The sequence below is a fragment of the Mustela nivalis genome (genome assembly GCF_964662115.1).
Source record: "Mustela nivalis genome assembly, chromosome: 2".
NCBI lineage: Eukaryota > Metazoa > Chordata > Mammalia > Carnivora > Mustelidae > Mustela > Mustela nivalis.
In genome coordinates this window covers 105,072,590-105,084,663 of record NC_139021.1, presented here as the reverse complement: position 1 = coordinate 105,084,663, position 12,074 = coordinate 105,072,590, and the positions used below count along the sequence as shown (strand labels likewise).

The 12,074-nt window shown below is 38.5% G+C and overlaps 1 protein-coding gene across 1 annotated transcript in view; it reads right to left on the bottom strand.

The window, feature by feature from the left end:
• Nucleotides 1–12,074, bottom strand: part of HEATR1 (HEAT repeat containing 1) — a 49,610-nt gene that overhangs the window by 11,762 nt on the left and 25,774 nt on the right. The window contains exons 23-33 of the mRNA XM_082720843.1: nucleotides 11,860–12,018; nucleotides 10,342–10,584; nucleotides 9,946–10,077; nucleotides 9,041–9,144; nucleotides 8,734–8,877; nucleotides 7,979–8,097; nucleotides 7,753–7,874; nucleotides 6,050–6,178; nucleotides 4,032–4,262; nucleotides 2,525–2,651; nucleotides 599–759 (exon numbers count right to left, since the gene is read on the bottom strand). Coding sequence (XP_082576969.1) covers nucleotides 599–759; nucleotides 2,525–2,651; nucleotides 4,032–4,262; nucleotides 6,050–6,178; nucleotides 7,753–7,874; nucleotides 7,979–8,097; nucleotides 8,734–8,877; nucleotides 9,041–9,144; nucleotides 9,946–10,077; nucleotides 10,342–10,584; nucleotides 11,860–12,018 — 1,671 coding nt within the window. The remainder of the gene's footprint in view (nucleotides 1–598; nucleotides 760–2,524; nucleotides 2,652–4,031; nucleotides 4,263–6,049; nucleotides 6,179–7,752; nucleotides 7,875–7,978; nucleotides 8,098–8,733; nucleotides 8,878–9,040; nucleotides 9,145–9,945; nucleotides 10,078–10,341; nucleotides 10,585–11,859; nucleotides 12,019–12,074) is intronic.

The window sequence follows — 12,074 nt, the reverse complement described above, 5'->3', positions numbered from 1 at the left end:
TAAAGTCATCACAGTAAAGTGAGTAGAATGCACTTTCTGGGCATGTAAGTTTCCCTGGGCATATAAGTTATATTCATGCTAACTATAGTCTATCACATGTGCAATAGTGTTGTATCTAAAAAAAACAATGTACATAACTTAGAAATACCCTATTGCTAAAAAATGCTAACCATCCCCTGATCTCTCAGCAAGTCATCATCATTTATCACAGGTCACCGTACCAAATAAAATGAAAAAGTTTGAGGTGATCAATTGCTGTTGGAAAACTGGTGCATGAGACCACAAGCCTACAATTTGTAAAAAAACAAAATACACACAGCACCTGTGAAGCACAGTAAAACGAGGTATGCCTGTGTACCGCTGGAGAGTGGAACTACGGAGTGGCAGGGTTTACATGTGTACAGCCATAACAGATCACGCCAAATTGTTTATGGTAAAGTCTACTGTATTTTTCTTATCTTTAAGGGCTGCCTCATGTTTTTCTATTTGCCAATCTCTTTTTACTAATTTAAACAATAGTTCCTTCAAAAAAATATTTTTCAAAATAGTTCCTTCAAAAAAATAATTTTTTCATAAATACAGTTAAAAAACATATCACCTTTCTGATAAAATGGCTGGAAGCCAGGAGCTGAGACATGAAGGACACTGACAAGAACTTAAAATGCCGCAGTTGCTTGCTAGTGTGAGTGTCTACATTAAAAATCTGTAGCACTTCTTCTTGTGATTCACTTTTAGTTGATACAGCTTTGGGAACAGCTTCTGAAAAAGAACAAGATGACAAGTGACCTCACTCATCTTCATGTGAAATCTTTAGGAAGATATGGATATAAAAAGCACGGTACATGGGATATAATTTTCTGATTGGAATTTGTGAATCTATCACACCCAGTTTTTCATCTTCTGAATTAGTGAAAGATGTATATTTATTAACATATCCAAGAGTCCTGGGAGTACAACAAACAAAAAATACCCAAGGCAACTAAGACAAGCAAATGAAAGACAAAAGCACTACAAAATGTGTCTTTTAGTATTGCATCTATTCCCAATCCTGAAGCCACAGAGGCATTTACTTAGTGGCCCGGGGCAGAATAAAGGAAGGGTCTTCTCTAGCTTCAACGTTTAATTCTAAAAGTTCACAGATGTGTCTCCTAAAACTTTGTAGAATCCCATATCCACATTTATCTAATATAGAAGGGTTTGAAGATACAGTAATTAGGAGTCCACAGTGGGCCACTTAGAAAACACTGTCCTAGAGAGTGACTCTAATTGAAGACTTCTTCCATAAACAGGTTACTATATACAGCTCTCCAGGCTGGTCTGTCCCTGCCAGACCTAAGCAGAATGGAGGATCAGACAAGCCGCTGCAGGGCCAAATCAGCTAGCTGTACAGAAAATAGTCCCTGTGGACTCCTTGCTGCTCTGCTTCAAAAGGCAGAGAATGAAGAACACATCAAACCCTTTCTTAAACCAGTCTCACTGGTGGAATTATTTTCTAGACTCACATACACAGCAAAATTTTAATATTTATTTATTTATTTTTTAAAGATCTTATTTATTGGGGTGCCTGGGTGGCTCAGTGGGTTAAAGCCTCTGCCTTCGGCTCAGGTCATGATCCCGGAGTCCTGGGATCGAGCCCCACATCGGGCTCTCTGCTCAGCGGGGGAGCCTGCTTCCTCCTCTCTCTCTGCCTACTTGTGATCTCTGTCAAATAAATAAATAAAATCTTTAAAAAAAAAAAAAAAAGATCTTATTTATTTACTTGACAGAGAGTAGGAGAGAGCAACCCAAGCAGGAGGCATGGCAGGCAGAGGAACAAGGAAAAGCAGGCTCCCTAGTGAGCCAAGAGCCCAACATGGGGCTTGATCCCAAGACCCTGGGATCACGACCTGAGCCAAAGCTAGATGCTTAACCAACGGCCACAGAGGCGCCCCTAGTTACCAAAGTTGTGCTGTTTTTCTTCTTCCTGTCTCTTCACAAATATATTTTTTAAAGATTTTATTTATTTATTTGATAGAGAGAGATCACAAGTAGGCAGAGAAGCAGGCAGAGAAAGAGGAAGGGAAGCAGGCTCCCTGCTGAGCAGAGAGCCTGATGCGGGACTCGATCCCAGGACCCTGAGATTATGACCTGAGCCGAAGGCAGCGGCTTAACCCACTGAGCCACCCAGGCGCCCCTCTTCACAAATATTTTAATGGGAAGTCAAGAGACAGCTATTAAGTCCCTGCTAACCTGCTGTCATTTTACCATAACGCATCCTGGTGCCCCTGGTAACACTCCACAGCCAACACATCCACAGAAGCCGAGCAGTAAAAAAGCCAGTGTGTGAGGAGAGGTGAGCTGAAGTCCTACTTTCTATTTTCCACAAGGACTTGAGAAGACACACAATCATACATAATTTAAAAATTATTAAGTTACTTGCAAAAAACCCTTCTAAAAACGTACTATGTGCTCTAAGGATAACAGGCACAGTCTTCTGCTTCTCTTAATCTTTCAGATGAAACAGTAATTAACACTTAACGCTTACCTTCTTTTTCTTCTGGCAACTTTAGTAAATACTGAAGAATATTCATCAAGCTTTGTATCTGATGTTGGACACTAAATTCACAACAGACTGCAATCCAAAATTCAGTGTCTGCCTCTAAAATAGCATCCTGTACAAAGAAGAAAAATAGGTAATAAAACTATACCTATCCAATTTGTTAGTAAGTACACGTTAGGGAAATGTTTTAAAAATATTTCTTAGCATGCAAAGGCATTACGTATTGTTCCTTATGGTCATTTGTATCCCAGATGAATGAGTTACGAAGTGTCCTACATAAAAAAGCCAATTTATGAGAACTGTGTGGGCCTAATTCCAGGAAAATCTGCATTGTGATTTCTAGCAGAACAGAATATGTTCCTTTACTTAGGGTACATCTAGACCTATCCCAAATCCTGTCTAAAAAGTCATTTAAAAGCCTAACCTTGACCTAGAAGTTCTACCCTCATCTATGCAAACAGGGCTCTTAAAAACAATCACCAGTGTTGTGACAATTTTGATGATCCTGACACTCCTACCCTTCCCCATGAAATGCCTTCAAAACCATTTTCAAGAGACACAGTTTAATTACTTTATAGCCGTACTGTGTTAGGCTTAAAACAGAACCACCTAGCATGGCACTACAGACCAGTTCTCAGGAAAGTCCAATCACCCACAGCAAATAATCCATTGCTACTGAGGGTATTCGGAGTGCCACAGGCTCTGAAAGCAACTGTAAAGAATGTCAAAAACAGGGCACCAGGTGGCTCAGTGGTTTAAAGCCTCTGCCTTCAGCTCAGGTCATGGTCCTAGGATCGAGCCCCACACTGGGCTCTTTGCTCAGCAGGGAGCCTGCTTCCCCCCTCCACCGCCCCCACAAAGCACCCTCCGCCTGCCTCTCTGCCTACTTGTGATCTTTGTCTGTCAAATAAATAAAATCTTTTAAAAAAAGTAAAAAATATCTTTTAAAACAGTTCTGAGCAAGTACTGTTAAATAATGGACATAAGTGGGATGCCTGGGTGGTTCAGTCGGTTAAGCATCTGCCTGTGGCTCAGGTCATGATCCCAGAGTCCTGGGATCAAGTCCCACATCAGGCTCCTTGCTCAGCGGGGAGCCTGCTTCTCTCGCTCCCTCTGCCTGCCACTCTGCCTGCTTATGCTGTCAAATGGATAAATAAAATCTTTAATAAATAAGTAGGGGCACCTGGGTGGCTCAGTGGGTTAAGCCTCTACCTTCTGCTCGGGTCATGATCTTAGGGTCCTGGAATCAAGCCCCTTGTAGGGCTCTCTGCTCAGCAGGGAGCCTGCTTCCCCCCTCTCTCTCTGCCTGCCTCTCTGCCTACTTGTAATCTCTATCAAATAAATAAAATCTTTAAAAAATAAACAAACAAACAAATGAATAAGTAAATAACAGACATAAGCATCACTGGCCCTACACATGAACTGGAAAGTATCACGAAGTGTGTGTGAAACATCAGCATTTCCTTCTGGTCACCCCGCCCTGTACTCTGACCTTTTCTCCATAGGCAGCCACCAGCGCTGTTTTAGTGACATACTGTTCAAAGAGCAGGAGGAGGAGAACCCAGAGGAATCTTTCTGCACCTAATGTATCGACAAGCTGAACAAGGATGGGCAGGCGCCTGTGCTCTGGAACGTGTGGCAGTGCATCCACAAACACGTTAATGATTTTCACCACGATTCCTTCCACATTTTTCGTGACTTCTACAGAGTCTCCACCATCGGACTGCAGAACAGCAAGTAGAAACAATGAGTAGGAGCAAATAACCCTTCACAAAGAAGCTTTCAGGTAGACCTGGGAAGACCTTCAGATGTGTCCCCCCCAAAATGATCAAAAGAACATGAATAATCAAGGAACTATTAGTAAATATTCAGTGAGTACAGATTACATACTAGGGACTGCATGGCCCTGAGGGGAATACAACATGTAGGATGTGAGCCCCGCCACAAAGATTTATCATCTGTATGAACAAGACTCACATGGGGAAAGATACCAACTGGAGGTACTAAATGACAGATCCCAAGTATGTGGCACTCAGAACAAGTCTGCTCTTAGGCCAACTGGGAACCTACACACAACAAGAAGGATTTGTGTTCTGACCGGAGAAGAATGGGTATAATCTACATAAGCAGAACACAGAAAAGGCCCAAAACTCCCTGTTGCTTACAGAATAATGTTCAAACCACTGAAATCTGGAACTGATACTACAAATACGGTTGTTGAATGCAAGAATGAATGAACCAATGCCCTCTACTTCTCCCTGTCTCAACACTCTGAACTCCACACATCACTCTAACTTACATTCTTCACACACACACTGTACACATTCCTGGACCTTGTCATTTCATCAAGCAAATCCTGTCCTTCATTCCTATCAGTTCAAATTGTATTTCTTAGGAAACTTTGTGGTCTTCCTGGCTCATGGGTGCTGTCTTTTATTCTGAACTCTTTCAGCACAGACCTATTCAACTGGCATATATGATGTTGATGCATACAGTTATTTTTCTTTTAATATCTGTGTCCTGTACTTGCCAACTTGTTGGACACAGAGAGTATCAACCTAATACCAAGATTAAAAGAAGAGGAGTGCTGAATACGGTCATCCCTGGAATGGCCAATAATGTGAAGAAGACACTAACAACAGGTGGGGATAAACAGAAAATTCATGTAGATAATCAAGCTCTTTTATTTTTAAGGATGATTTTTAGTTTCAAATGGTTCATCCTTCCAGGTAGAGACTCAATCATCTCTGAGTACATGGCTCTTTTTTTTTTTTTTTTTTTTTAAAGATTTTATTTATTTACTTGAGAGAGAGACAGTGAGAGAGAGCATGAACAAGGAGAAGGTCAGAGAGAGAAGCAGATTCCCCATGGAGCTGGGAGTCCGATGCGGGACTCGATCCCGGGACTCCAGGATCATGACCCGAGCCGAAGGCAGTCGTCCAACCAACTGAGCCACCCAGGCATCCCTGAGTACATGGCTCTTAGAGAACACTTGAAAAATGTTTGTTGAATTAACAAATTTGTCACTGTAACTCTAAGATGTCCTACCTTCACTAACCTGCATAACAGTATTATCCAAGTGCAATATATGGCAAATTTAAATTCACTCTGTCAGTGTAACATTAAGCCCCAGGTATAGTTCTACCCCTTTAGCACAGCAAACCAGTTATGCATGTTTCCTTGTATTTTTGGAATGGTCATTGTTACTAAAACTAATTATTAGCTTCAGCATTCTAAAATGTAAGAAGCACAAATACCTGAGCATTTCAGAAAGGCTTTTAATGTCACTTATTTACTTCTACTTTCATACTATGTAAAAATTTGAAGACCAAAAACAAAAAAACCTGGGGCACCTGGGTGGCTCAGTCAGTTAAGCGTCTGACTCTTTTGATTTTATTAGCTTAGGTCTTGACCTCAGCATCATGAGTTCAAGCCTTGTGGTGGGCTTCATGTTGGGTATGCAGCACACTTAAACAATAAAAAACTACTGATGGTATAAAGACAGCTTACCTGAATAAGTGCTGGAATAACCATCTTCACAGTCTTGTTAATAACCTGAAAACTGTAAGTATCATCTAGACGCATGACATTGGCTCCCATAAATGTAAAAATAGACATGATGTTGTGTAGAACTTTATCCTGAAAGAAAATACATCTTTCAACATTTTCCATTTTAAGCACACCAAATATCAATGATTCATTATAGTCTAGCAATAAAAGAAGACACAACTCCATTTAAAAATGGGCAAAGGATTCCCAAAGACATTTTTCCAAAGATAAAGAAATGGTCAATGAGCACACGAAAAGATGCTCAACATTAGGCATTTAAGGAAATGCAAAATCCAAATCCTAAGAAACTTCACACACTCAAGAATGACTTAAAAAAAAAAAAAGATCAGCTAGCAGAGAGGGTTTAGAGAAATTACAATTCTCGTAACTGCCGGTGGGTACAAAATTATATAGATGCTTTGGAAAACAGCTTGGCGTTTCTAAGAGTTTCTAAGAAAATTAAAGTTAACTTCTGACTCACAGATTCCACTCCTCAGTATATACCAGAGAACACAAAACATATTTATACAAAACCTCATATACAAATGTTCACAGCGCATAATTCACAATACCCCAAACATAGAAATAAATGTCTGTCAACTGACCAACAAATAAGCAAAATCTGGCACATACATACATTGGAATATTATTTGGCCATAAAAAAGAAATACTGACTCAAACTTCAACATTCATGAACCTGGACAACATTGTGCTAAGTGAAAGAAGTAAAGCATTAAAAAGCACACATATAATAGGATTCCATTTACATGAAATGTCCAGAACAGGTAAACCAAGAGAGAGAAAGTAGATTAGTGTTTGCCAGGGGCAGAAATTATAGTGATACAGGGAATAAAGAGTGATGGCTAATGAGTATGGGGTTTCTCTGGAGGTGATGAAAATGTTTTGGAAGTAGAGAATGGTGATATTTATACAACTCTGTCAACATACTGAAACCAGTGAATAGTAGAACCCATTTAAATGGATGAATTTTATTGTATATGAACTATATTTCAATTAAAGCAAAGAAAAAATATAAATGATTCTTAATTGTTTCTAGTTATCAACTCCTCTGAGGGCTACTGATTCTCTTCCAAGGAAAAAAGTTCTATATGCATAAAATCTATGTGATGTTTAGTATACTGAAAGACTGCTAAAGCTCCCAGAGAACCCCAGGTTAAGAACCTGTGACCTCAATCCCCAACAGGAAAAAAAAATCTCAATTACCTTCAAAAGATGTACTTCTATAAGGAACAGGATTTCTCTCACCCAGGTAGTTTATAATCAAAGTACTTTTTCTCAACTCACTGGACAAAAGCTGTCTGAGGACAGTGGGATGGTAATTTTTGTCAAAGAACACCAACACTACTGCTTATAAGTTACATGGTGTCAGGCTCTGTGCTAAGTGCAAACCATAAACTACCCAGTCACAGCCTCACAATAATCCTACAAAGAAGGTTACTATTATTGCCATTTTACAAGAAGAGGACCTGAAGCTTAGCAAGATCAACCAGCTACAGTGCCAAAACTGTTAAGAGACAGGGCTAAGAGTCCCACCAATAAGACCCAAAGTCGACTGAATTCAGACCAGTGAGCACTTACGCATTTCCTCTGAAGAAAAAAAATATCAAAATATCTGCTGAAGTCTCAAAATCATTAGTACTTACAGGAAATATTCCAGCAACAGTACCCAAAAGTAAAAGGGCATGGTGATGGGTCTGCGGCATCTCTGAAACACGGATGCACTGAACGATCAATTCCACATTGAACTTTTCTTCATCCAGAACATCTAGAGTGAGGAGGAAAAAAAAAAAAAAAAACCTCTAAGTGGTAGGTACATATGCACGCAAAGCAAGTAATCTTTCCATCGTTTCCTTCCAACAAAGTACATACCCTTTGGTATTTTGCTACCATCTGGAGATAGTTTTTGGCAGATGTTGAGCAAACAACTAAGAATTAATTGTTTGGTGTATTCCATATTTCCCTGCTCCGGTGGCAGAGGTTCTAAGCTCCTTCAGGACCCCCCGGCAAAGACATAATGAGAAATGAAGTTACACAATTTCACTTATGCATTAATGACCACTCTCCAGAATGCATATTTACTTAGGAATAACTAAAATATTTACATTAAACACAGCCTATAAAAAAACAAGATTCTAACTGATTTTTTTTCTCATATGGGCAGGTGCTTAATGTCAAATTTTATCTCTCTGTTGTACTCTCCATCAACCTATTTGAAATCTTAGAGAACCTTGAGAATTACATTCTCTTCAGACAAAAACAAGTTTTATCTACAATACAATGGCAAACACTACAGCTATCTGGTAATTTATACTTAAAAACCATAGCGGGTTTCTCCCTTTATCTTTAAAGTAAGCATGCCCCAAGAACTCGATTCTGAAAGTTAAGAAGCAGGCTATAAGGGGAATGGCCATTCAGTGTACAACACAAGAGGATGATCAATTTGGGCATTAACAATGGGTACCTAACAACTTTCTTTTAACCTTTCAACTACAGTACTTAACTTGCTTTATTTTATAGACTAGTTAAGAAAAGACTATATTTAAAAAAAAGAATGTTAAGTAAGATGTGCATGAATTAGAATCCTATTCTCTCATAGATCAAATGCAAAGGCCAAGTGTCAGTACCTTGACAGCAGGTTAAAAAGAGTTGGTATCAGTATCTGAGGATTTTTGAGTTTCTTTTTGTGCTGCAGTAATTCTAGGATGAGGGTTACTCTTTGCCAGTAAGAACCTCCAACTTCCTGAACAGATTCTAGATCTTGTGATTTTCTGGGAAACAGAAAATATTTGAAAAGCAAACACTATCAATGCAAAGTAAAAATTATCATACTATGTATGCCAAATTAATGGGCATCAAAAAATTATAATGGTTTCATAACATTCAAGGACCGGGGAATAAATAGCATGCTTTCATTGCACTCCTAGCTCTTACTTCTGCTGCATTTTTTGTCTTCTCGTTTGTTGAATTGTGCCCAAGGACTTTGTTTTGTCTGGTGGCTCCAGTTCTATTCTGATTTGTTCAGCATTAACAGAAATCTGAAATATGAATGAAGAATGACTGATGATACACTTCATGGGATAAACTTAGAGAAACAGATGTTGACTTAAATGTCCATGTCCACTTTCACATTTTCCTAGGACTTTAGAGCCCAAACCAATCCCAAACCCCGAAGGCAAATGCCACCATATTCTTTTCCATGTCCTAACAGCTGTATAAAGACGAAAACACCACACAAACAGGAGTGTAGTATACACACTGTTCTGTAGCTTAATTTGTTTCACTTAGAAATCTGCATCTCAGAAATCTAAGAAAATATGTTAAATACTGAGAACTGGTGAATCTGCATACTAGGACTTCCCCATACTAGTACCTACTTTTGTGAACTTGTTTTCTTTTTAACAACAAAACAAAGTAACTAAGTGGTTGTTCTGATGTACAGCTATGTTTTAATATACATATAAACCAATGAGCACATGCTCAATTCCACGATATACATGTCACCAAACAACTATTTAAATTAAGTAGAACCCGCTGAGTAGTCCGTTAAGGAGTACTCCATTGAAAATCCTTGCATAAAACAAATAGATCCCATCTAATGTAAGAGCCAAACTAACACTATACCCAACCTGGTTAAAATATAAATATTTCACAAAATAAAAATCGTGGTGAAGACTTATAATTTTGATTCTGCACTTCTCTATGAGCTACTTGTCCATGATTCTTATTAATGCTAACATCTGACACTCTAAAGGCATTGGATTATCAGAGGTTGATTAAACATGGTATTACTTGGAAGAGAACAATAATAAATAAATTATAGAAATTGCGTAACTTACCCCTTTAAAAACACTGCTAACAGTTTGAGCACAATGTGAATTTTTACAGTTCACCAATAAATCAAACAACATGCGCAAAAGCTTCTGCTGAACTTTTTCATCTGATATAGCTGCAAAAAATGGCTTTGTAATCTAGAGGAGGTAGAAAAAAGGCAATTGAGCTCAACAAATGTGAATCCCAAAAATGACCTTTAAACAGTTCTTTTTTATGATGTAATATTATTCCCATTTTGTCAGCTAAAATGTAGCTTTATCACACCTACATATCACTCAATTTTGCAAAAGCAGGCCAAACAAATCATATCCATTTTAAAACATTACATTAGCTCCTCCAAGTAAAACACTACAAAATTTTAAGAGCTTGAACATACTTTAGTCTTTAAAAAATTCACTGACCTTTTCAAGAGCGGTTATCTGAATGGTTGGCATTCCTGTGCAAAGTTCCTCTGTTGTATGTACAGCTTTTATAAATATATCTAGACTCTTTGGGTCCTTATGTAAAAGGGAAGCTGAATATTCATTATATTTTCCCAGAGTGAGATGTAAAATAAAGACCTCATCTTTTAGGACAGCTGTCGGCTCCTTCTGGATTTTTTCTAACAGTTGTTCAGCCATAGGCAACAGCTGAGAAAGCACCATCTAAAGTTGGAGAAATTTATTAGCAAACAGTTATCTCTACTGACACCTATTTTTGCTTGCTTTACAAAGACATCCCAAGATATGATGTTACAAGCCTGGGAGCTTAGCCTGGAGAAAAAAACAATTAAAAATGATCCCTTGGACAGGAGCAAGGCTATTTAATCCAATTAAGCACTCAGGCTTTCTCTGATGGTTCAGTTTATAATAGTCAAAAGCTCTAAACCCTTCAGAAATGAGGAGTAATTTGTAGGTATCCCAAGACTTTCTGATAACAAGAAACACAAACTAAAGTTTTCGACCACAAAAATAAATTTTAGCAAACACTGCATATTTCCTCAAACAGAACTTCCAAATTATGTATGTGAGGTCTTTAACAACTAAACCAAATGCCAGCACATTATGGCTCGTGGGCCAAATCCAGAGGTCCACCTGTTTTGGTCAATTTTATTTACTGAAATACAGCCAAGCTCATGTTTACATAACTGGCTCCAACTTTCACAATACAATGGCAGAGCCAAGCACCTGCAAGAAGAAAAGACTGTGGGAGTCCACAGAACAAATGTTTACTATTTGGTCTTTCACAGAACAGACAGTCAATTCCTAGTTTAAACTACAAGGGATGACACAAAGCCGCTCAATGCCATCTGTTGGCTGCCACCAGGAAAATCTGATCATGTGGTTTTCACTCCACTGACACCTGCCTGAGTTCTCCACGTTGCAGTCAGTCTGAGACTGGTGAAGCATCCATGCACTTTGGAACAGTCTGATCACATGTGCCATCACAAAAAACAGTGATTCACAACCTCCTTTGTGCCAAGGCCTCCCTGACGACATAATGAAAGCTATGGATTTCCCCCAGAAATAATGTTCAAACACACACATTTTATGAATGAACAAAGGATTCTGGAATATTCATGCTTATGTCCAAATATATTATCTTGTGTAGGATTTCCACCAGAAGACACAAACCAACAGTTTTCTCAGCAGTGCATCTTCAGTGTTTTTCCCCATGTTTTTACTTTTTTAAATTCACTTCAAATAAATGATTATGTAGGAATAACATACAATTTTAAAATAGAAAAAAAAAAATCTACCAGTACTTGCTTTTTGTGTCCTCTGTTTCTACATCTCACTTCCCTCTCCCAAATTATAAAGAAAATTTTCACTTCTGAGTGAGTATCTGTAACTCCTGCAAATGTTTTCCTCACTCATTAGCCGATACAATAGTGTTTAGTAACATTACATGGATGTGTAAGCCACCTGAATTGCACATACCTCATTGTTGACTTTCTGAAGTACTTTCACCAAATCTTTTGCAATGTAAGATGGGCAACTATATACACAATTGAGTAAGTTTTTCAAAGTTTCAGATAACTTCTGATGAGATTTCGGTTTCTTTTCTCTCTGTAGTTCCTCAAACAAAGTAGCTAAATCCTAGCACACCAAAAAGAAAATCAAGATAAAAAAGGCCTGAGAAACTATAAAAGCTA